This window comes from Drosophila erecta, unplaced genomic scaffold (genome assembly GCF_003286155.1).
Source record: "Drosophila erecta strain 14021-0224.00,06,07 unplaced genomic scaffold, DereRS2 tig00000021-arrow-pilon, whole genome shotgun sequence".
NCBI lineage: Eukaryota > Metazoa > Arthropoda > Insecta > Diptera > Drosophilidae > Drosophila > Drosophila erecta.
The window spans coordinates 257,473-282,321 of record NW_020825198.1 but is presented as its reverse complement, the minus strand read 5'-3'; the positions used below and the strand labels follow the sequence as shown (position 1 = coordinate 282,321).

General features: G+C 46.7%; 2 protein-coding genes across 3 annotated transcripts in view; both read right to left on the bottom strand.

The window, feature by feature from the left end:
- Positions 1-22,172, bottom strand: part of LOC6545469 — a 29,993-nt gene extending 7,821 nt beyond the window's left edge. Inside the window, exons 1-10 of one of the 2 annotated variants that reach the window (XM_026976761.1) lie at positions 22,076-22,172; positions 21,503-21,656; positions 18,798-21,435; positions 18,128-18,741; positions 17,167-17,789; positions 11,220-13,150; positions 10,375-10,894; positions 9,330-10,292; positions 8,539-8,901; positions 8,274-8,357 (exon numbers count right to left, since the gene is read on the bottom strand). In XM_026976761.1, coding sequence (XP_026832562.1) covers positions 8,274-8,357; positions 8,539-8,901; positions 9,330-10,292; positions 10,375-10,894; positions 11,220-13,150; positions 17,167-17,789; positions 18,128-18,741; positions 18,798-21,435; positions 21,503-21,634 — 7,868 coding nt within the window. In that variant the 5' untranslated portion in view covers positions 21,635-21,656; positions 22,076-22,172. Of the gene's footprint in view, positions 1-2,911; positions 3,763-8,273; positions 8,358-8,538; positions 8,902-9,329; positions 10,293-10,374; positions 10,895-11,219; positions 13,151-17,166; positions 17,790-18,127; positions 18,742-18,797; positions 21,436-21,502; positions 21,657-22,075 lie in introns of those variants that run through there. The other variant, XM_015158115.2, reaches the window with a different exon arrangement.
- Positions 22,173-23,287: 1,115 nt separating this feature from the next.
- On the bottom strand, positions 23,288-24,795 carry LOC6545137 (mitochondrial import inner membrane translocase subunit TIM50-B). The gene has a single exon (XM_001970967.3). It carries the CDS (start codon positions 24,660-24,662, stop codon positions 23,370-23,372), a length of 1,293 nt encoding a protein of 430 aa, XP_001971003.2. The 5' UTR covers positions 24,663-24,795; the 3' UTR covers positions 23,288-23,369.
- Between the last annotated feature and the right edge of the window lie 54 nt (positions 24,796-24,849).

The window sequence follows — 24,849 nt, the reverse complement described above, 5'->3', positions numbered from 1 at the left end:
AAAAGAATGACTAGCGCCCCACTCTATTAAATATAATTTACAAATAAGCCCATACACGAGAAATCAAGCCTACAATGAATATCATTCTGAAGTGGGTTTTAAGTACAATTTTTGAATGCATAATTAAAGTAACGAATCGAGCTTGGTTAGTGTAGGAGGAAGTAGTATAGAGTCAATACGGCACAGCTGTGTCTGGAATTCGAGGTGCGCATGCAATTCCCACTCCGACACGCACTCTTTGCCGAAAGTTATGGTGCAAGGCCCGCAAGTCGCTTTTTTCAGTGCATCCAAGTTAGACCTTTCTTTTTTACGATATGTTTTCGAAAATTCATACGTGAAATGGTAGCTAAGCTTTTAAATTCGTTAGTTAAGCCTGTTGATATGACATTTGAAGTAGCCATTAACGTTAATCACCAATATTAACATATTAGTTAATGGAACATATGCTCGGAAGCTTTCAATAAGTTTGCAAAATAATTTTCGTATTTTCTGGGTTTTTTGATTCGAGCTTTTAAAATAAGAGATTGCTTGTGTCCGCACTTTGAGGCTTGAATTTGTTGCGACTTGCGCATATATGTATGTACATATTAAATGACGTTGTGGGTACTTTGCCTCATTACAAATAACATATTGACGTGTATTGGTATTAAGAGAGAGTCTGTAATTACAGCTTTCGCTGCAATTTGCGTAAAGATAGACTCATATCTTCCGGAATTAAATTCCCCACCAAAGAGTTGAAGTTTATCCATCCGTATGCGCAACGAACTTTAGGACTGGTTGCCATTTGATATTTGTCGGTTCGGTTAAAATTATATAAAGTTGCCTAAAAAAGACAAGCTGCTATTTCAATCAAAGTGCTCAGCAGTTTGAGCAAATTCAAACAAAGCTAAAAAGCGTATTACTGATAAGCAGATTAGAGGATGGACTGATTATTTATACATTCTATGTACATAAGTTCGGCGGAGAGAACTTGTCGTTTTAAGTGTAGGTGAGAAGTTACCTCAAGTGAGATGAAATACACACTCCCTAGCAGTTGTGGGATATGTATACATTGAGTGTTTGGTTTTAGTGTTCAGACTTGCAACTCACGGGTTCCTTGAAGTTCATTCAAAGAATGATCACCCTAAATATAACATGAGAGAACGCTATAGTCGATAATCAGATACCCTTTACGCAGTTGGTGTGAGCACCAGGGATCCTTATCAAGAATACATATACTTTATTTACTACCTTTACATACTCTGACGAATATAGTATACCCCAGTAATCAACTGCAAATGTTTGTATTAAAATGCCCGAAAAGAGTTTGTTTCTGACGGTAATGCGAGTTCCAAAAATAGAAACGCCGCCAAGACACGATAAGTGATGGCAGATGCACATTGTGTGATGTCGGAGCAGATGCAGCAGATGGGCAACTTGTTTATTTATTGATGGCAGGCAGCTTGAAATAGAAAGAAATCTGGTTTTGGTTTAGGCACTGATGTTTTCTTCGCTGCAAGACTTTTGAAGTGGAAAAGGGCAGTTTTGAAACTTCAGTGAATACATCAGGTACACCTTCCTTTCGTACGGTTTCCATAAGCCAACTTCACTATCGGTCCTGCCCAAAACCCTACGCTAACGAATTGCAAAAGCATGTTTAACCTGGAAATGTCAAGTAAATTATGCTACCATGAGCCACTGCTCCCAACTTCTAACCAACCGCCAGATGCGCCGTCATCTGTCAGAGCTGTTTCTTCTCCAGGGACAAGTTCTCCAACTACTAGAGGGCGGTGGCTGGTTGCTTGCAGTTTTGGCCACAATGTTTCATTTACCGCAGGAAAATCTGGCTGCATTGCTTTATTGTTTTGCCAGTGAAATAAAACTATTAAAATCCAGCCAACGCATGGTCAGCAGATGTGGTGGCTGACTCGCCATAACTTTCGCCAGGTCTCCACTACTTTGGGAATGTTATATGTACCATAATTAAACATTATTTTATCCAAATGATTTCGTGCCCGAAAGCACGGCTTTCCACTGCGAGCAACTGTGCTGGCAATAGGTTTTACGAGCTGTAGAGCTCTCCTCCGTGAATATAAGTGGAAATAGGAGGGGCAGGGCTATTGCTCCTTGAAAACTGTTTACTTGTTTGGACAATTTCAACATTCTTTGGAAGCAAAACATACAGTCATGATTCATAGGACCCACATTATTAAATAAAACATATATATTCTATTCCGCTATTTTCGTTTGCAAGTCTTTAAAGCGCTTCAAGTTTTTAAGACTTCATGGTATGGCATTATATCACAACGAGGGATTAAAAACATTTTGATAGCCATAAGCCATTTTTGAAACAGCGCTACTGCAAAACATGATCGGAATGCCGATCTGGGGAGCAATCCGCACCAGCTCGTGACGAATCCACTCGCATATCAGACATTTGGTTGCTCTGACCCGTAATATAACTCAAATCTATACAAACAAACATGAGCCACGCAGTATTTCCGCTTCTAAAAGTTCTGATTAAACAAATAATAAAAAACAAAGTCAAGCGCCTAACGCCGTGATATCAGAAGCGAGAAATTTTTGCACCGAAAAGCAGAAGTTGGATTGATGCAGGGATGCACATAGGGAAAATCCTTTATATAGGTTTAAAAGGTTTATAACGCGTGTCCATCCGCCTCAACAGGTCGAGCTGAGTAGCCCAGTTCACACCGCAGAGTGGCAGGAAGGAAGTCAAGTGAAAACTCATCAGACACTCGGCCAAGTGTCAGGAGTTCAAAAAGTAATTGGTCAGTGGGCCGCGAAGTGAGCACATTTTAAATGCGCACATTCATTGACAAGCTACATTAGAAGTATTATATTTTTAAAGAAGGCGGCGATTTAAAGGATTTAAAGGATGCCCCCGTCCTTGGGGGAACCGGAACCAACTTACTCGTCACTGGTGCTCATTGACGAGTCGCCAGCTGCATCCCCTTCCCGGGGCTCAGCGTCAGGCGTTGCGCCACGAGCTTCGTTGGTGCCTGGAGCGGGCGGAGAGGACGAGTCCTCCACGGGCAAATACCACGTGGTGTGGGAGACGCGAGTGGCGAAAACATCCTCGCTGCTGATGGGTTGCGGGGTGGCGGTGGGGTTGGTGGTGTTGGTGTTGGTGAGCTGCATCGTCACGACGGCGGACTCCTCGAGCTCGGTGGCCGAGGCACGCCCACTATCCGCGCCCGTGGTAGACATTTTCATATGCGCCCGTCGTTTTGCGTAATAATCTTTGCTTGCTTTGGCTCGGTTTGCTTTGGTTTGGTGTTATTGATTTTCGCCTATGTTTCTTATTTAGATGCGCTATTTGCGTTCTCTCGTTCCTTATGCGCTGGCACACATTTTGGCTTCTGCCCAAGCGTTCCTGAGAATACCAGCAGTGCGTACATATACACAGATACAGATGCAGATACAGATACACACACGCGGGCAGCCTACGCTTGGCGTTTTGCTCGGCGACCGGCAAGGCAAGGGCGTCTGTTTGTCGCAGTTCCACGGATTTCAGTTGGTATACGGATGTGCTGCGTATAGAGACCGAGTTGGGAGCGGGTTGGGAGCTATCCCGTTGGGGATGTGGTCAATTGCTGGACGCGGATACGGAGCAAACTGCCAACAGCTGAGTTCCGTTAAGGGGGCGGAAAGACGCGCGCACCGCCGTTGCTTTTAAGTGCATTTTTTCGCGTCCGCTCAACTATTGTTTTTTTCAATATTTGCTGTGGTGTGACCGCGTGCGCATTGGAGAAATACCACCCTAATATGAAAAATACCAAATGCGACCAAGTCAGGCTGTTAGCCGAGATCCCCACCAGGATCTTGTCATGCATCTCGCAGTCAAAAATGCGCGGGCTTTTCAAATATGAAACGCACGAAAGCGATTCAGTTACTCTACAATTACAACCAAGTCTTTTTTGGTAAACAACTTAAGCCTCGAGCCTTAACTTAGGCAGATTAGTATAGTAATATAGTATAGATTAGTATATAAGCAAATCGAATATTGAAAATGAAAGTAAACATATAAATCTTGTTTAACAGCGAAGTTAAAGCCTCCTAGCTAGCTGATGAATGTTTAGTGTTCATAACATTGTTTCTTTAAGTATTCCCAAGCCATAAACTTGCCTTCCTATTACGCAATAAAAAGAGCCAATTTACTGCGCATGCTTGCGCCTACAAGTATGCAACCAATTTGACATCTTCCACTTCCTACATTTTCAAATTAACCAGGGAATTTTAGGGATTTTCCTTGTAACTGGCAGGACTTCACGAGGCTATACATTTTGCACAACTTCCGTAGTAGAGGCCATCTATGTCAATACAGCTCGTCAGCTGTATTTGACTTCTTTTGCCTCCCGGCGGCACGAACGCCCCTCACCAACACAGTCATTGCTTATTAATGGACTACGTAAAAAGGACGCAGGCCAACAGACGAGTGGGGTAGGCTGGGCAAGATGGGTAGAATGGGTAGGATGGATAGGACGGGCAGGACGATGTCAAATGTGTGTCTATAGTATAGTCGAGCAGTAGGTCGCTGAACTCAGTATTTTGATATGGGAGTCTGTCCCACAGCCGGTTGTTCATTTGTGTGACAATAAAGAGGAAGCAGCTCCTTTTTTGTCCTCTCGACTAGGCGGGTGAAGGACACCTTAGGAGCTGCTAGCGTAAAAAGGATTATTGAATATTGAATCATCTAAGGGAAATGGACAGTGACAGTGTGTCACCCAAAATGCTCTTGCTATCGACTTTAAGATCAATCGATTGGAATACTTCTACACGCTAATTATACTAACCCAAATAAATTGAAAACAAGATAGCATGCTATAGCCGAGTTCCTGGACTATCAGATACCCGTTACTCAGCTAGTGGAAGTGCAAACAAGAAATTTCAACATCATACATCAACAAAAAAAAAATATAATAAAAATAAATTTCTAAATTTAAATGCAGATTTTTAGAGAATTGTGCCAGAAACATTTAGAGGTATGCCACTTCAAAATCCGATTAAGGTAAGTTGAGTTATGGAGTTTAGAACTTTAGCCTTAGGGCAATTCTTCATTTTTTTCAATCTCTACAACATCACCACATCAAAAAAATTACAAAAAAAATTTTAAAAAATAAATTTTTTAATTTGAATGCAATTTTTTAGAGAATTGCGGCAGAAACATTTAGAGGTATGCCACTTCAAAATCCGATTAAGGTAAGTTGAGTTATGGAGTTTAGAACTTTAGCCTTAGGGCAATTCTTCATTTTTTTGAATCTCTACAACATCACCACATCAAAAAAATTACAAAAAAATTAAAAAAAAATAAATTTTTTAATTTGAATGCAGTTTTTTAGAGAATTGCGGCAGAAACATTTAGAGGTATTCCACTTCAAAATCCGATTTAGATAAGTTATGTTATGGGGTTTAGAAATTTAGCCTTTGGACATATCTTAGTTTTCATTAGTTTCTAAATCATAACATCAAAAAAATTACAAAAAAATTAAGGAAAAATAAATTTCTAAATTTGAATGCAGATTTTTAGAGAATTGTGCCAGAAACATTTTGAGGTATGCCACTTCAAAATCCGATTAAGATAAGTTGAGTTATGGAGTTTAGAACTTCAGCCTTAGGACATTTCTTCATTTTTTTGAATCTCAACATCACCACATCAAAAAAATTACAAAAAAATTAAAAAAAAATAAATTTTTTAATTTGAATGCAGTTTTTTAGAGAATGGTGCCAGAAACATTTTGAGGTATGCCACTTCAAAATCCGATTAAGATAAGTTGAGTTATGAGGTATAGAACTTCAGCCTTTGGACATATCTTAGTTTTCATGAGTTTCTAAATCATAACATCAAAAAAATTACAAAAAAATGTATAAAAAATAAATTTCTAAATTTAAATGCAGATTTTTAGAGAATTGTGCCAGAAACATTTAGAGGTGTGCCACTTCAAAATCCGATTAAGATAAGTTGAGTTATGGAGTTTAGAACTTCAGCCTTAGGACATTTCTTCATTTTTTTGAATCTCAACATCACCACATCAAAAAAATTACAAAAAAATTAAAAAAAAATAAATTTTTTAATTTGAATGCAGTTTTTTAGAGAATTGCGGCAGAAACATTTAGAGGTATTCCACTACAAAATCCGATTTAGATAAGTTATGTTATGGGGTTTAGAAATTTAGCCTTTGGACATATCTTAGTTTTCATTAGTTTCTAAATCATAACATCAAAAAAATTACAAAAAAATTAAGGAAAAATAAATTTCTAAATTTGAATGCAGATTTTTAGAGAATTGTGCCAGAAACATTTTGAGGTATGCCACTTCAAAATCCGATTAAGATAAGTTGAGTTATGGAGTTTAGAACTTCAGCCTTAGGACATTTCTTCATTTTTTTGAATCTCAACATCACCACATCAAAAAAATTACAAAAAAATTAAAAAAAAATAAATTTTTTAATTTGAATGCAGTTTTTTAGAGAATGGTGCCAGAAACATTTTGAGGTATGCCACTTCAAAATCCGATTAAGATAAGTTGAGTTATGAGGTATAGAACTTCAGCCTTTGGACATATCTTAGTTTTCATGAGTTTCTAAATCATAACATCAAAAAAATTACAAAAAAATGTATAAAAAATAAATTTCTAAATTTAAATGCAGATTTTTAGAGAATTGTGCCAGAAACATTTAGAGGTGTGCCACTTCAAAATCCGATTAAGATAAGTTGAGTTATGGAGTTTAGAACTTCAGCCTTAGGACATTTCTTCATTTTTTTGAATCTCAACATCACCACATCAAAAAAATTACAAAAAAATTAAAAAAAAATAAATTTTTTAATTTGAATGCAGTTTTTTAGAGAATTGCGGCAGAAACATTTAGAGGTATGCCACTTCAAAATCCGATTAAGGTAAGTTGAGTTATGGAGTTTAGAACTTTAGCCTTAGGGCAATTCTTCATTTTTTTGAATCTCTACAACATCACCACATCAAAAAAATTACAAAAAAAATTTAAAAAAATAAATTTCTAAATTTGAATGCAGATTTTTAGAGAATGGTGCCAGAAACATTTTGAGGTATGCCACTTCAAAATCCGATTAAGATAAGTTGAGTTATGAGGTATAGAACTTCAGCCTTTGGACATATCTTAGTTTTCATGAGTTCCTAAATCATAACATCAAAAAAATTACAAAAAAATGTATAAAAAATAAATTTCTAAATTTAAATGCAGATTTTTAGAGAATTGTGCCAGAAACATTTAGAGGTATGCCACTTCAAAATCCGATTAAGATAAGTTGAGTTATGGAGTTTAGAACTTCAGCCTTAGGACATTTCTTCATTTTTTTGAATCTCAACATCACCACATCAAAAAAAATAAAAAAAATTAAAAAAAAAATAATTTTTTTAATTTGAATGCAGTTTTTTAGAGAATTGCGGCAGAAACATTTAGAGGTATGCCACTTCAAAATCCGATTAAGGTAAGTTGAGTTATGGAGTTTAGAACTTTAGCCTTAGGGCAATTCTTCATTTTTTTGAATCTCTACAACATCACCACATCAAAAAAATTACAAAAAAAATTTAAAAAAATAAATTTCTAAATTTGAATGCAGATTTTTAGAGAATGGTGCCAGAAACATTTTGAGGTATGCCACTTCAAAATCCGATTAAGATAAGTTGAGTTATGAGGTATAGAACTTCAGCCTTTGGACATATCTTAGTTTTCATGAGTTTCTAAATCATAACATCAAAAAAATTACAAAAAAATGTATAAAAAATGAATTCATAAATTTAAATGCAGATTTTTAGAGAATTGCGCCAGAAAGATTTAGAGGTATTCCACTTCAAAATCCGATTAAGATAAGTTGAGTTATGGAGTTTAGAACTTCAGCCTTAGGACATTTCTTCATTTTTTTGAATCTCAACATCACCACATCAAAAAAATTACAAAAAAATTAAAAAAAAATAAATTTTTTAATTTGAATGCAGTTTTTTAGAGAATTGCGGCAGAAACATTTAGAGGTATGCCACTTCAAAATCCGATTAAGGTAAGTTGAGTTATGGAGTTTAGAACTTTAGCCTTAGGGCAATTCTTCATTTTTTTGAATCTCTACAACATCACCACATCAAAAAAATTACAAAAAAATTACAAAAAAATGTATAAAAAATGAATTTCTAAATTTAAATGCAGATTTTTAGAGAGTTGCACCAGAAACATTTAGAGGTATTCCACTTCAAAATCCGATTTAGATAAGTTGAGTTATGGGGTTTATAACGAGTATAAAAATCTTACCCATCAAGATGAAGTCTTCGCAGCATTACACTTGGCAGAGACCGACTACGTCCCGTCCTGCGGCTCTGGTTGCTTATAACCTTCCTAAAAGGGGAAAACATATTGATAACTCTTATCCATCATAGGCCGTATCCAATTTAATTCCGTTGTAGCCACTAATTTGATGGTTAACCCGGCTGCCAGAGCTCGACCAAATGAAGCCACTAGCAGGGGCACCTTATTTGGCTCTAATCTGTCACTGCAAAAGTTGCAAGGTAAAACTCACCTGGAGACAATATCCTGCTCCGCCGCCTCCTGGGCAGTACCATGGTCGGTCTCCGTCTGCTCCTCAGGTTGGCAAATGCTGGCAATACCGCTACACAAGAAGGTCCATGTCGGATTAGATTTTTCCAGGCCTCGGAGCTTCGGACCCGGAACTGTGTTGTCCTCATTGACGATCACCGAGGTGACATGGGGCTGCACACGATCCAGCATGACTAAGGGTTTTCCGGACGCAGCCGAACCCTTCTTGAGTTCTCCCGAGGCACTTTTATGCTGACAGGCGGCGCAGCGTGGCCAGTAATCGCATGTATCCAAAGTTTTGGTGCAACTTTTCGTTGTTGCAGTCGTAAGGTAATCCGCTTTAACACTATGAAACAGCACGAGATACATGAGCCACGCACATAAGACTTCCTTAATCTCTGATATAGGAAATTGGAGGTGGGACCGCTTCCTTTGGGTTCTAGTATGCGTATATTTATTTTAGTTGGTAAGTTAGTACGTGTATTTCAGACGGATGTCGCCAGCCGTGGAAAATGGATGTACGGAGTAGGCACACACCACACAGTTTATAAATTTGGTTAGTACCTATATTATTAGTATGATTAAGCAGTCTCTTAAACACACACACGTGCGGGTGCTTTCTCTGGTCGTGTTAGTGCCTTGGGCGTTTTTAAGTTTGGTTCGAGTGGTGGACTTCGGATTGTGTGCGGTTAGTTGTGAGGATTAGGTTAATATACAGATAGCACGCCGTCACTTGGGATGCAGAAAGTTTGAGCTGCAGAGATGTTCTAGTACCTGCTGCTTCGTGGCTGGTTGGCCGGCTGCCTGTAGATGTAGTCGCCACCCACGCCCACTGCCACCTCAAGGTTGAGGTCGTCGCGTGACCCCGGACTCTGACGGAGGGATCGCTGTGACTTTAGAACGGTGGTAGGGTGCTCGTAGATTCGCGTCTCATTGCTCATGAAGTTGAGCTCACTGTTGCCCCCAGAGTTGATGGTCTCCCGGTTCCGAAGCATCACCGGTAGGTCGTAGTCCCCGCTGTCCCCACGGCGGAAGTTCATGATCGGCGACTTCCGCAGCATTTCGTAGGTCAGTTCGTGGTCGCAAAGTCGCGTCCCGTAGCTCTGAGGACTGCCCGATTGCCTCGCCTGCTGATGGAGATTGTTGGTCGAGGACCCCGACGACTGTGGCGACCGGGACGCTTCCATTCCAGAGGCTGACAGGCTGACAGGCGAGTTGGACTTGCGCAGGCGGGATGACGACGTGGACGCCATTGACACCTGCCCGGAATCGGGTGCCGGCTGCAGGAAGCGCAGCCCACTGACACTACCATTGCTGCCATTGTTGTTGTTGAGCACGGCTTCGCAAATTTCATCGTCGAAGGAGCGGCACTCCCTCTCCACCCGCAGATTCTGATTGCTGCCGCTGTCTCCTCCGCTGCCGCTGGTGTGGGCGGCGCGACTTGAACCCTTTGCTCCTCCACTGCGACTGAAGTTGTTGTAGTCAAAGTCGAAGGAGCGCGCCTTGTCCGTCTCGTTGTGCCGCACTCTCACCGAGTTGTTCGGCGGCGCTGGCGAATTGACATGGATCTTTGCCCCGGCTGGTGAGGTTCGGATGGTGGGCGGGAAAACGCCCCCAGCTGGCAAACGGGACTGCTGATAGGGACCACCTACCGGCCGCTGCTGCGGAACCACTGCACCCACGTTTACAATCGATTTGTGCGCGCGATTCGGAGAGCGTTCGGTTAGTTGCAACGATCTGTAAGGAAGCCGTGGGGTTGAAAGAGCAATATTGGTGCAATGGAATATTTGATAAGTAGTTTTGCAAGACGTCAACCAACCTCGAGCGTCGAATTCGGTGCTCCTGCTCCGCCTGCTTCGCGGCCAAGGCGCGTCGATGGCTGGTGGAGCCACTTCCGGCAACCGCGGCCGAGGGTGGGACAGTGGTGCCGCCGGTGCCGTTGAGGGGCTCGTGGGACTCCCCGCCACTGTAGCTGGAGCTGGAGGAGCTGCGTGATATGTTGGGTGGGGTCTTGTCCTCGTGCCGCTGGCGCACTTCAAACGTGTTGTTCCTGGAGCTGGAGCTCTGCCGGGCACCGCTCAGTGAAAGCTGGGACCCCTTCTTGCGACGTTCTTCGGGAGTCAAGGACCTGGACTCAGGTGTGTTGGATCTCTGCTTCCGTAAGCTGCTGGTCGAGCTATGGGAGTCATTGCGGTCTGGTGTCAGGGATCTCTGGCGCTGCATTTTAAACGGCGACACGCTGACGCTACTCGTCCCAATTTTGGGAAACTTGTGGCTGGCGGTGGATAGAAAGTCGTTCAACCCGCCGTCCTCATTGTCCAGCTCATCGTTGGAAAGATCTGTTAAGTAAACCGAAATTAGGCTGGGTCCACTCAGCACTTTTGGACCCACGGCACTTGCCAACTAATATTAACGCTACAGGCTTTTAAATGTTACGCCTCTGTCGCCCACTTGACAGGTGATTTTCTGAAGCTATGAGCTGCCAGGAGCTACTGCGAGCACTAAACAAAAAGATGTAGGAATGTATATGAAGCATATCTGAAAGTGAAGACGGACGGACAAGGTGCACGTGACGTTTCGCAGGTGCCCACTTCTCATGTGTTAATATCCTGCAGCGTTGACAAGGCGGAAGTTATTGGCAATCAAAGTAGGCTGTCTACTGACCTGATCTCGCGCCACTGTCGCACGAATTGAGGCGCTGGCTCTTGGACGTATCAAAGCTTCGGAAGCGAGACACCCCCACATTCGCCGTGCTAGGATGGGCTATCAGAGGTCCGGCGCTGCCCACGCGGCTGAACTGGGACTTACGGGAACGGCCCAGGGCGTGGCTCTTGGAACGCTCAGCAGTCCTCTCTAGACGGGAGCGCGGCGAGTACTTGGCCTGGCTGCCAGTGGGGACACTGTAGACGGGAGGCGCCTCCTTGACAGCGGCATTTAGGTAAGCAGTGGTTGTCTGCGGATGCGGATGCGGCTGCAGATACTTGGGCGAGCTGTCCCGGCTGCGAAGGGAGCCACTGCTGCCACCGCCGCTTTCCCGTTTCGTAAGGTAGTTCGGGGAGTTGCCGGTCAGGGTGCTGAAGTTGGGCGACCGTTCCCGCTGGCCCGCCAGAACGGCCAGGTTGAGCAGGCGATCCGACAGGTTTCCATCAAAGCTGCGGGAAAACGTCTCCACGTAGCTATCGGTGGGCGTGTGGCGGCGTGTGTCGTACTCGAAGCTGCGGGAGAATACCATGCCTTTGGCGGAGCCATTGATGGGGTTTTGAGCCTCCGTCTGGGGCTGCGACCGGTACGGCACGGGCAGGGGCAGAGGACCCTGCTGGCGACCTGGGTTGCGCCTGTCCTGACGCCGCGCACTTCGGCTGTTGTCCTGGAAAGCGGGAGGTGGTGAGAGAATCGGAGTGATGGGGGTGTCGAGATCATGGGGACCCTTGACTGGCAAGAAGCCTGGCCGCTCGTTTAGGATGTTCGCCAACTGCGGATCGATGATTCGGTGGCCCGGACGCAGGGAAGGATCCCGTATGGAACAGCCGCTGAGCCGTGCTTCGTTTCTTTGAATCAGCTCTTCCACTTTGGAGCCCACAAACTTCGGCTCATTCATGCTGATGTTGGATTGATGCTGCTGCTGATGCTGCTGCTGTTGCTGCTGCTGCTGCTGATGCTGCAGGATGAATGACTGTCGTGCCAGGTCCGAGCGTCGCCCAGAATCCGTGAGCATCGCCGCCATACGCCCGCCACCATTCTGCTGGGCGTAGCTGAGGCTTCGGTAGCCACCGCAATTGTCATCCTTGTTGCCCCCACGCGTCGTGTTGACCTGCACCCATCCGGACTTGTTCAGGAATATTTCCTCCTTCTTGGTGGCGGGGGATATGGACTTACGTCCAGTGCCGGGCATCCCGTAGAAATTTTCGCCGAACAGATAAGTGGGCACTCCATTGGAGCCAGCCGTCAGGTGGGAGGCGGTTGTGTTACCATTTGCTCCGCTGCCACCCATGTGGTAATGCATTCTGCGCGCCTCTAGCTTCTCGTTGAAACAACGATTGGACGCCTCCAGACTCTCTCTTCGCTTGGCGACGTACTGCTGGAAGGCGGAGAGGTGTGCCTGTTGCTGTTGCGAGTGTGCTGCTTGCTTCTGCTGCTGGCCGCCTGCGTTGCTTTTCGGCCCGCTTACTTCTGGCTTTTGGGACTCTGGAGATGCTGCTCCCTGGCGTGGCTTGAGGTGCTGTTGTCCTGCTGCTGCGGTCGATGCATCAGCCGCACTGGCATCTTCGATAGCTGCATGACGCTGCTGCTGCTGCTGCTGCTGCTGCTGCTGCTGCTGCTGTTGTTGCCGGTGCTTGGAGGGACTGGTGCGGGAGCGGGTTCTGCGGCGCTTGGGGAGAGCGGGCAGTGGTAGTGTGCTAACGTCTAGTTTCTCAAGAGTCGAGGAGGAGAGCTCGTCATTCTGGGACTCCCTGGTAATGGAGTCGCGTGTGAGGTGGCTATCGTCCGACTGAGCCTCGCTGGAGTCGATGCAGGCGTAGTCCTGGCGTGTCAGTGCTCTTGGATGGGTTGGATGCTCCGCCGTCGCACTTGCAGGTACCTCGGATGTCGGATCGCTGTAATATATGTATGCATAGCATCTGACATCATTAGTCGCCCCAAAACAGTTCCCTAGTCCCGCCCACCAAAGAGTGCACAGTGAATTGACTTGGCACCCTTATCCGTTCGAGCGCCAATGCTCGGCCTAATGGGCCTAATGGCCAGGACAAACCAGCCGGGCCGAGAGCCGCTGCTCGAACAACGGTTCAATGTCCGGGAACATGGTTCAGCACTCACATGAACTCGTTGACATCTGCTGCTGCGCCGATGCTGCAGTAAGCGCTGCCACAGCAGTCTGTGCAGTTTCACCAGCTGTAAGTGCTTTGCCTTGTTGCTGCCACTGCTGGTGGCTGACAACGACGCGTTTTGAGTGCTGGCTGCAAGTTGCACTCGGCGACGCAGCCACTAAAGGCACTGGATCAATCGCAGCTCATATTTTGGTAAAACCGGGCTTGGGTGTTCTCGGTGGGGAGATCTCTCGAAGAGCTGTCAAAGTTTTCTAAGCCGACCCTGAACTGAACAATAGGTGGGAGAAACTGAAACTGTAGCTAAACCTGTTGGAAAAACAGTCGCAGAGAAAATGACACACGCACATAAATACAAGTTTATTTCATGGTGGGTGTCATGACACTAAATTAGCGTAAATAGTCTGTCCAATAGTTATGGCTAAAGGTGTCTAGTCGCTGACTAGTACAACTACCCTTTGGAAAGCCTTCGGACGTGCATTTCCATGGCCTTTGGAGCGGAAAGTGTATCCCTCAGCTTATATAATATATCTTTGATGCTTCGTTCGAATTTGTAAGTAACTCTAAGCTCAAGGGGCTAGGAACGCCAGACCAAAGAATGTGCTCAGCCCCACGCTTTGATTGGCACACAAATACAATCAGTGCAAAACTTGTCATTCCAATATGGTCAACAGCCAACAGCGAACGTTGAAGTCTTCTATCTGCCAAATTATCTTGCGTAGGTGTTTTTAAGCCTAGTTCGCTTTTGGAAGCGTTCAAGATTTTGAATGTGGACCACGCTGAAGCTGAAGAGTATCTCGGGCATTCAGCTCTTCTTGTTGGTCATTCTGTCAGATATTCGGTTAGATACCATCTACGTCTTTATTTGAATAAATCCCACGTCTGTCATCTGCTCAACTTACCACGAACTATTTCTCGTAATCGCAACCTATCTGCGCGAAGGTCGAAATTATAAAATGTAGTTAGACGCCGAATATAATACGAATGGCAGTTTGAATTGTACGAAAATGTGGCGGGAAGACAGCTATAAGGAAAAGAAAGGTCTAGCTGACTACTTCTTATAAGGTAATGTTGTGAACTTTTAGTGCGTGGGCATGCAAAACGTTTAAAGACACCCACGCTTTATGATCAATTTGCATGAATCCAATATATGTACGTGTTCTATTAGAGAACTAAATAAATGCTAATATTCAAGCAACCGAAATTGCTTTTAAAAATATTATACAAAAGAAATGATTAACCAGGAAGTGGAGGTAACTTGCTCTGAAGTCCGCAAATTATCTTTGCTGTGGGACGTGTTTTAATTTCCACCAGCTTTTCGCCGCCATTTCTTCATGCTCTATTAATATGCATTGAGGTGCAGAGTTTTCCTAATCATTTGTCGTGGTTTTTTGACCAGTATCTCAAATTCCATTTATCGCAAGCAAAACTTTTCGTCGCCTGTACATATTGAGTACTTATGTGTTGCAGTGCAGAGCACTTTTCAATTGGCGCATCGAGCGCACTCATTAATTTTTTGCAGTGAAAGTTAAGTGACTGGGTAATTGCGATTTACATGCCACCCGAGAAGGAAAGAATTCCTCTTACTTTCCTATTGAATAAAACACAACAAGAGGACAAAACTCTTGTTCCCCAAACGCATTCTAAAGCAAGGCTTCCTTCAGTTTCTGTAATACTGGAAGGGGAAAAGATTTCACTTAAAAATATTTGCGCATTTCTCTAAAAACTCCATGTCTATTGAGCTGCAGTGATTGCAGGCTTGGATATCGTAAATAAAACGCAAGGCACTGCGCTTGCATCTGCGGCATGCATCATAAAACTGGTTTTCAATCATGTTAAGCCGCACTTGTCTTCCGAGCAATGCAGAGCAGGACGAGGGCGAGCCGAGGAAGTGGAAGGGTAGGAGCACATGGACGAGGACGGGTACGGGTCCGGGTACTAGTAAATCGATTGCATTAGCTCGCATACCTGTTAGGCAACTTGCACTTTTCCATTTTACTAGCCCAGAAGCTGCTTCTTCGATGGTGCAAGATGTGGTAACGTTGGTTAGGCTCCAGCGGCATTGACTAAAAGCCAATGACCAAATGAAGTTGCGGCCATAGGAAACGAGTTTCTCGTTTTCTATACCATATTTGCAAGCCCGTGCTTACATTTAATGATCAGCCTCATAATTATCGAATGGTGGGTAGGCTGCATGCAATTTATAGTAATTTAATGCACTTGCGAGTTTGCAACCAACTTTTTATTTTCGGTTTGAAGGTTTTGAAGGTCGTCCCAATTTCGCAAAATGCCTAAATGTAGCAACAAGAGCCCGACGGTTTCTGTTTCTGATTTGTCGATGGCCCTGGATTTTCTCACTTGTTTGCCCCCCATTGCAGGCTGAACTTGTTTTCAATTAGCAGCGCTTAAAATTTGTCCATTTAATTGAAGCTTTACCTACACCCAGTGCGATGAATTAGTCAACCGCATGGCGCGGTATAAATAACACGAGAAGTATCCAGTGGATACGCTTGTAATCTTCAGTACGACTTTAATTTTGATTTCTTCTTCTGCGGCTACAAATAATTAGGAAAAGTGCGGCTGTGCCGCAGAGTAGGTATGTGTGCAAGTGATTGAATACCACCACGAACAACGGAAGGAAAGGTCAAAATATATTTTTGTTGGCTGGTCTTGAAGCGGAGGTTTTCCGTAAGCGATGGGGAAAGCCAGGAGGCGCAGCAGTTTGCCAAAATTATTGATTGTCGAATTTTCAGAGAAGAAAGGGAAATGGAAATCGCGCAACACGGACGCGCTATCAAAAGAAACCTATAATTCGATGCAGCTATAATCAAGGGAGCACACTCGTATATCGAGGCATACACCTGCATCAGCTAATCGTTGGTTTCCTGAATTGGAGCTCTTTGGTTGATTTATGTCTGTTCACCCAGCCCCAGGACATTTACACGCAGATGTAAGCGCGCCGAGTTCTGGCACACATACTCGTATGCTCTGCCATCCATCACGTGAGCGCAGAGTTTGGTAATTAATTATATTAATATGCCCAGCTGCTTAAAGACACACTCGACAAGTTATCACGAAAGAAGAGTTGATTGAATGGGCAATCAAGCTTCAATTCAGCAGGCTTCTAGCCCGGCACTTCCTCTAAAATGGTTCACAATTTCCACTTTTTCTTTTTGGAGCCAGCTGGGCTTGGGCCCTTGGGTAATTGATTGCACATTAAACACATAAAACATTAAAGCATTGAATACAATAATCCCACGAATTAGAGCACCAAGCGTATCCAAGGGATGCAAAATCCATAACCGGTTGGGATTGCAATTGCGGCAGCCTCCCTGCCGCAGATCCCCCACCTCATCCCGTCGCCTGCCGCCTTCGAGTGAAGTTTCAAGGGGAGGCTATCACAAGGTGATACCAAATGTCACCCAGAGTAACCCTCTCCGGAGCTGCTGCGCATTCGGTTGCCCTCTGGATTGCCCGTGGAGTGCAAATAGCTTCACTAGCCTAATTAGCGCACTTTAAAATCGAACCATGTGTTAGTGGCGGCAGTTTAGCATTGAGTTCACCAGCAGTTTGACTTTTTCACCGATGCCCCTTTGGCTCGGGCAGCACGAAACACACTACACTTCACTGGGCCAGAGTCCTGGGCCTGCTGGGAGCACCCAAGAACAACAAGTGTTCGCCGTGCACTGAAGCCTGCACCGAAAATGGCCCCTTTGCCACAAATCGCTCAGCTGCCTGGCACTTTAAGTTTCACTTTATAGATTGGGGCGCAATGCCGAGTCGCGTACCTGTGCGCTACCGCTGCCGTTTCGCTGTCCGTGTTGCCCGTCTTGCAACTGAGCTCCAGCTCCAAAACGCTGTTGCTGGCGCTCGTGTTGCCAGCGTGGCCAGTGTTGGTGGTTGTTGAGAGGCCGCGAGCAACATTTGTTGCTGGCGCGGCGGTGCGCTGCCCCTCCGAACATGTTGGTCCAACATGTTGCCTGGGGGCGTCTGCTGGAGTCTTCGCCTTCGTCTTCGTCTTCTTTTCGTGTTTTGTTTTGCTTGCCTGTTCGTCACCAGCCCCCCCAGTGTCCTTGCATTCGGGCGGGAGGTGAGGGGACGGTTGGCGAGGTCGTGGTCGGGGCTGGCGAGGTGCGGCGGAGTCCAGGGCGTCCAGCTTGCTCTCCGCTTCGGCCGAGCGCCCGACCTCGCAACTTGGGGCTGTGGCTGTTTTATTGATGGCATTCCCTTTCGACCTGTCCGCGTTGCAGGACGCCTGCTCACGCCCCTGAGCCGCAGGGGCGGCAGGAGACGGAGCATCATCATCATTCTCGGCAGAGAGGGCCACTTCGTTGTCAATCGCACCTTTGCGAGGCTCGCTAGTGATGATGTTTCCTGGTGCCCGCGTGAGTGTCGCCATGTCGGCTGGACTCTGTAAAAAATCATTTAATTGAAATCTTATTCATGTTCATTGCAACCCGATGCCTTCTCCTTATCAATGCTTCCAATCCAATTATTCCGAACAGCTATTAATCTATGTGCGGGCTGGAAGTGTGTGGGCAAGTTTCTGTGGTCTGTTTAAATAAATTTAAGCTTTGGAAAATTGATTTTGATAGCCAAAACTAGCAGAAATGCTTCGTAAAACAAATCTAGATCGTTAGTCGTGAAGAGTCTAAATAGTTTTCCAGTTACTAAAAGGATTACTTGCATTGCACACTACACACTTCGGAATTTATGGGCTATAATTTGTGGCAAGTGTGAGGCACTCACCTTTTTGGAAATATCACTGGTAGTCAAGGGCAGGATGCCACCGCCGGAGTCCTCGCTGCGTGCATCGTAGAATACGTCGTTGTCATCGGTCTCCACTGCTCCAGCATCCGTGGCTCCTATTGGGACTTCGGTCACTTGATCAGGTGCTTCGGTGAGACTTTTTTTCTGAGCTTTGCTGGAATTATCGTCTGCCGTGGCATCGTTGGCATCGCACTCCAAGCTTCGGGACTTGGTGTCGTCTCGAAGACCCTCCATATTGGCCTTCAGCTCCTGGAGGTCAGAATATGTGGCTGGAGAAGGCGGAGGTGGGGCCGGAACGTCTTTCCTGCGTAAGCTGGAACAAGGAGCGTTTGGATTTGTCTTTGATGCGCTTGTGCGGTGGTGCCGCTTGACCGCAGGCAACGGCAACTGATCTTCAGGTGCATCCTTCTTTTCTGGAGCTTCTGAACATCTAGCTTTTTGCTGCAGCCTCGGGCTTTGTGAGCTGGCCGCTGTTATGCTCCTGCTGGTTTTTTTCGGAATAGTGCCCGTGGTGGAGGCGACGAGCCGGTCCAGGGAAGGATACTCTCTCCGGGCAGTTGGCTGACTTTTTCGCTTGCTGGGCGTGGGATCTTCTAGGAATAGAGCATGTGTTACGTACACTCGAATTCCACATGAATGTTTTACTTACTTGAGACGGTAGCCTCTGGTACAGGAGCCTGCGCCTGGAGACTGGTTCTGGGTGCAGGTGTGGGCTTTGCCCCGGCAGAGAGCCGACTCCTGCTTAGCGGAAGAGTGGTCACTAGTCTTGTCTCCTGGGAGGCGGTGCGCTTGGGACTCGCCTTGAAAGTGCTTTTGGTGCTGCTCCCAGCTCTTGGACCACTCCTCGAGGACTCCAAGCTATTGTTTCTCTTCATTTCCGACTGGTAAATGCTACGCTTTACGTCGTTAACATGCTTGAAAAAGTCTTGGGCGTACTTGTTCTGCTTTAGATCTGCGTATTGCTGCTGCTCCATGGACGCTGGGGAGGCTTCCAATCGCTCAATGTGCTCGTCCTGTGTGCTTGATGGCAGTGTTCCTGCTGCGGTTTTCCGCGGTATGCCGCTGCTCCCTCCCCGCGCTATTGATCCGTACACATCATCGAAGTCGGAGCTAAAGTAATTTGAGGAGCAGTCGCAGTTTCGGCACTCGAACCGGCAGTTGTCGGAGTAGCTGCACTTATCGGGCGCTAGCATGGAGCCTCCAGCCGCGGAACTCATTCCGATGACGCCATCCAGGCTGCAGCGTCTGCAGTCGTATCCGAACCTGCCTTCCGAGCTCCCAAAGTACCGCCTTTGGCCAGAGTTCGAGTACACTGAAAACAAACTCGAGTCACTGACGCGCCCGCCATGTCGCCGATGGGGATGCCGGCCGTAGCGTTGAGAGTTGTCGCTGCTGCGAAGGGAGAACTCGCTGAGGATCGATGCCTTGGAGTCGCTCTTGTACATCTGCGGATCGTAGGGATCCACCAGTATCTGGGATCCGCCAATGGGGCGATTGGCAGCATACATAAGTGGATGCAGCGGCTGCGTCCCACTGATCGCATAGTAGAGATCTCCAGTAGCCGGTGCGGCAAGCACATTTGCCTCCAGTCGCGCCATGGTGTTGTATTTGTGATAGGGCAGCGAGTCGCTTGAGGAGGAGGACTTCGTGTTGAACCGCTGCAGGGAAGCCGCACCTGCGGGCAAGCCTCCTCCGTTCTGGTATCCCACTATGAAGTGCTGCTGGGGGCGCCGAGGAGGAGTGGCGCACCCTTGAGTGGCGCCTGTAACCTGGGCCAGGAGCAGACTGCCACCCATGGTATAGTGGCTTGGCAGCTGGTTATTAACAGTGGGCGAGTGGTATGGCCTCTGGCTCGTGTGGCTCGTGTGGGGCAGGTAGTATCCACCATAAATCTGGGGTTCACTTGGCGTGGTGGTGGCTGAGGTCGATGTGGTAGCAGAAGACTGCTGGAACTGTAGAATCGGGTTATAGTCGCCTGTTATGGCCACCGGAGTGGTCTCAATTTTGTAAACGCCTGGATTGTTTGGGTTGTACGACTGGAACTCTAGTATATGGGCGGTCGGCAGCTCGACACCCGGACCACCACTTGGCCGCGAATCCATGGTGTTGTCTTTCTTGTGTCCCTGGCTGAGGTACTGCTCCTCCTGTGTTTGCCCCGCCTTCAGTTTTTTACTTGCCACTTGTTCAACGTGGGCCAAGCAATACTCGCAGTTTTCCTTGCTGCATTGCTCCATACAAAACTCGCAGTCCGCAAATGCGGGATTGGCTGCTCCCAATCCATGCGGCTGAGCTCCTTTTTCCTGGCCGTGCGTCTCCTGATCACACATGGTCAGGGCCACGGGCATCGCTCGGCCGGTGGCTACTCCTGTTGCCGACGAGCTCGTGTCCTTAAAGAAAATCTCCTCGTAAATGTTCTCCTCACTGCGGCAATGTCGTTGCTCGGCCTTCAGAGGAGATTCCCCACTGCCAGCTGGGTGTCGCTGTTGGTCCACTATTTTCTTCGAACTCTTTAAGCCCTCCTTAAGCAGATAGTAGTTAAAGCTTTTTATTCCAATCTCGCCGCGCAGGAAGCGTTTGCCAATGGCAACTTTGGCCGCGTCGGCGGCTGATTCTGCAGGTAAAGAGCAGGCGGTATTCTGGGCGGAACCGCGAGCAGAGTACCCGTCATCCAGCTCGCTGACTTCGGTTGGGACACCATCCGGACCCGCCTCGCCGTAGGGCTTCCGATTTCGCTCCTTGCGAGCCCGTATGTCAGCATCGTGACCGCCCTTACCAGCAGCTCCCGCAGCAGCCTCCCGCTTCGGATGGCCAGCGGGCAGATGGCGACTGTTGTCCAGGCTAAGATTCCGCTTTTGCTTCGAGTTGCGCTTCTGGGCTCCCTTCTTTTCCGGCCTTTCCGGGCCTGTGGCGGCCAGACTGCGCTCCAAACTGCGGACCCTGCGGGTCATACCACCTTTGGTTTGGGTTGGTTCCTGGAGCTCGTTGTCGGTGCTGCTCGAATCGCATTCGTAATTTAAGCTGAGGGCAGTGCTGCCGGAAGCAATTGTGGTTGAGTGGAGTGCTTTGATCTTGGCCTGCTTTCCCGGCACATACTGATGCAGCTCCTGGGTCAGCTGGTTCTTGGCCAGTAGGCTGCCGGATGACGACTGACTAGCCTTGTGCTCCAACAAAGACTTCCCGGAAATGCTATTGCGACGCATGGGATTCGCCAAGTGGCTTATGTCCTCCGTGTAGGCAGGATCGTCATAGATCCTGTCGCGCACGGATGTGGCTGATCGGTCCTTTGTCTGAAATCAAACAGCGAGAGAAGATGTAGTTGCTCAAATGTAGTTGCTCGTTTCCTTCGCAATTCACCTTAACTTTGTTTTTCTTCCGACTTCGGTGCGGTATCGTCACATCCGTCAGTTTCAATAGCTTTGGTCGCAGTGACCTCTTCGACACCTTGCCCCTCTCATAAGTCAGGTCCAAATAGGTTTCGGTTGCCATTTTCTATAGATTACGCGCAGAGCTAGGAAATCGGATTTCAAAGGCCAAATTAAGCTGAAATCTGTGGACAGTGCCATCGAAAAAATGTGTGACTAAACTAGAGCACTGCTGCTAATTGTAAGTGTGTCATGCATTTAGATACATTAGCTAGCAGTCATTCCGTAAAGTATCTACATGTGGGCTCTCATCTGTATCTTCATTGTTATGATTGTGGGTCATTTCCCCCAGTGAGTGATGGCATACTCGTAGTCACTTTAGGGTGTGGCAGTGAAGGATACGCAGTCATTGCATTTAGTCTGAAGCTTCCTCTCGGCTAATTCCCCATTTGTAGCTTGTTGAGGCAAGCAAATGCATCAGTAACGAAACACACAAATAAAAGCATAAAGGCCAAATTGTGTGGGTCGGGTCGGCCCACTACAATTTTATTAGTTCAACACGCACCTGCTCATTGTCTATGGCAAGAGGGCAGAATCCTTGAGGCAAAACACGGCTTGATATCCAGTAGATATCCGACTAGCATCGAAATGTCGATTTAAGCGTGACACGAGTCCGGCCAACGGCTGGCAAAGGCATTAATTGCTTTGCTTGGACGTCATATTTGAAATAGTTTGTTACCTATTCCCAAGCGTAAGCACCCAACCTTATATACACACACTGCTATGCGTAGCTAGTATCTTCCAAGTGCCCTATTGTATGCAGTGCGACTATATCTGTACAACTGAGGCGAGCAGCGACATTCAAACCTTCCGTCCATTACGTTAAAGCCGAACTGAATTGTCTGCGCTCGGGATTCCTGCGGCTTGGGCGCTCGTGAATGGGAAAGTTGCTTTCCTTCAGTGGCCCCATGCCCAGATTGCTCCGACAACAGCTTACAAGGATGCTGAGCCAAAGAGATGCCAGGATGCCGATGTGGGAGAGCACCACAAAAAAGTGCCAAATGAACCCGACGCCTGCGCCCTGGCTCGCCTGTTTGACGTTTCCACGCATATCCGCAGTATACTTCCTGCTCGGGATTGCCATGTGGGCAACCTGGCGTGTTTCAACATAAGGAGAGTCCAAGTCAAATAATTAGCCGTTCTGCATTGCAAGTAACTAGGCAGAAGCCATAGATGTGCACCTGTAGATACAGGCCACCATTCCCTCTACTTCTGGTTGAATGTTCCCAGGAGCGCCACTGCGCATGACTCACCTAGTGGTGTGAAGTGCGTAATTGTTGATTGTGGAAAGAGTCCTTCAAGAGTGCACATGTGTCGGAGTTCGCTCAAGGACCTACCCGTTTCGCTTTATTTTGGCACGTGCTCACGCACACCACCACGTGGCAGCAACATGTTGCTGAGTTTGCGTGCTCGGGCTAGACTGAATAGTCCTGGAGTCCTGGAGTCCTGAACTTGTATAAAACAGTGGCACAGCATTTTCCACAACACCATTACGGCTATGTATCCGCCCAGTGGGTGCACTGATGCCTTTAGGGAAGCTTAGACACACTGACACCAGCATCGATGTTCCGCTTTAAAGTCAAATCAGAAAACTGAAAAATTAGGATCTCGGCTACTGCGTTCTGTCTCTTATTTCCAAAAGGATATGATATGATATCGAATTTGGTGAAGAAAACTATCAGCTAGTAGCAGCAGATAGTAAGTAGACGCTCGAAAATGACAGCACTTTAGAATCGTTTTAATGACATTTTTGGGTATTTTTCTTAGTAGTTAAAGGACACATGAAACGCACAACCTCTTTAATGATTTATGAAGCCACGTGTCCAATTCTTGACAATCGACCTGGACTTGCTAGTTCTTCCCAGCTCCTCGGCGCGCATTTGCTCACTCAGCTTTCGCTGGTTTTCGCGAAACTGGGATAACGAGTCATTAAACTGATTGTAGTACTGCAGCACATCCCGGACATCGTCAATCTCACTTGTCCCCAGAACACTAAGAAACGACGCCAGCTCGAAGAGGGTGGCGTCATTGTTGTCTCCAGACCACCGCGGAATGGAGAAACAATTTGAAGGGTGGAACTTGGTGGAGTTTCTATCCCAGTCCACGACAACCACGCGCTTTAGGTCTCGGTTGAGGTTGTCAAGATTCTTCACGTGGTGGCCCTCAACAAAGTGCGTTGAGTCGCGAACCAGGCGATACATTATATAGCCGTTCGGATCAAGTGCGTCGAGCAGCGGGAACACAGTGACTCCCTGCTCCGCCGTGTAAACCACGATCTCAAAGTACTTGGCACATTCCTTCAGAAAGAGGTCAACGCCAGGGCGCTTCTTAAAGCGCCATCCTGTCTCGTAAGTCCAATCAGGATGCACCAGCACATCCTTAATCTCGAGTACCAGAGTATACGACGGCTGCACGTAGGGGGCCTGAAGGGGTTCAGGAAGCAGCTTTTGACTTGACGGCTCTTGAATAAACCGCTGAAAGTGGTTCACCGACTGCCATGTCCGCCACATGTACTGCTGCACCAGTGGCAGAGGACTAAAATCGTCGATGACTTCATTTCCCTGTTCGTCCAATGACGGCTTTCCAAAGTAGTATAGAGCCCAAAACGAGAACAACAAACTTCCTATGCCGAAAAGCCCAAAGCCCTGCTTCATCCGCCTCCAAGCCCGCTCCATTTCCTTCATCTCCTCCTCCTCCTCCAGCTTCCGCCGCTCACGACTCTCCTCGTCGTTGGGCTCCTCGGAGGTTTGCGGAAAGAGCTTCGTTAGGATTTGCGTAGACGTCTTCTCATACGTCGAGTAGCGTCGGTGGCCCACGTATACGGCGGATGCATTGCTGCCCACGTGGCCCACGTGGATTCCAAGGCACGAGCTGGGCCCCAGCTCCACTCCGGGTTTTCCAACATTTTCCGCTGCACCGGGCTGCTTGACCAGTGCGTGCCACAAGCCAGAGGTCAGCGACCGCGACGTTTTGATAAGTTTGCGACAAAACCGCGGCCATACACATAACGCCCTTTCAATGGCTATTAAAGTCATTGGTAACTTGAAGATTTGTCTGGTTCTCAAAATATCGATGGATTTTAAAGGGGGCATCCAGTTAAATAACGAAACACTATTAAATTTAACATATTTCTATTACCAAGCCGGGGTTAGGTAGCGTTTTTCTTTTGTGTAATGTTTATTCAATTTTGTCGCAGACAGTTTTTTTTCGGTTGCGACTAATGTTAAATAAAAACCCAGGGCCAACTAACAGTCCTAAAATGCTTTTTCTTCTACAGCC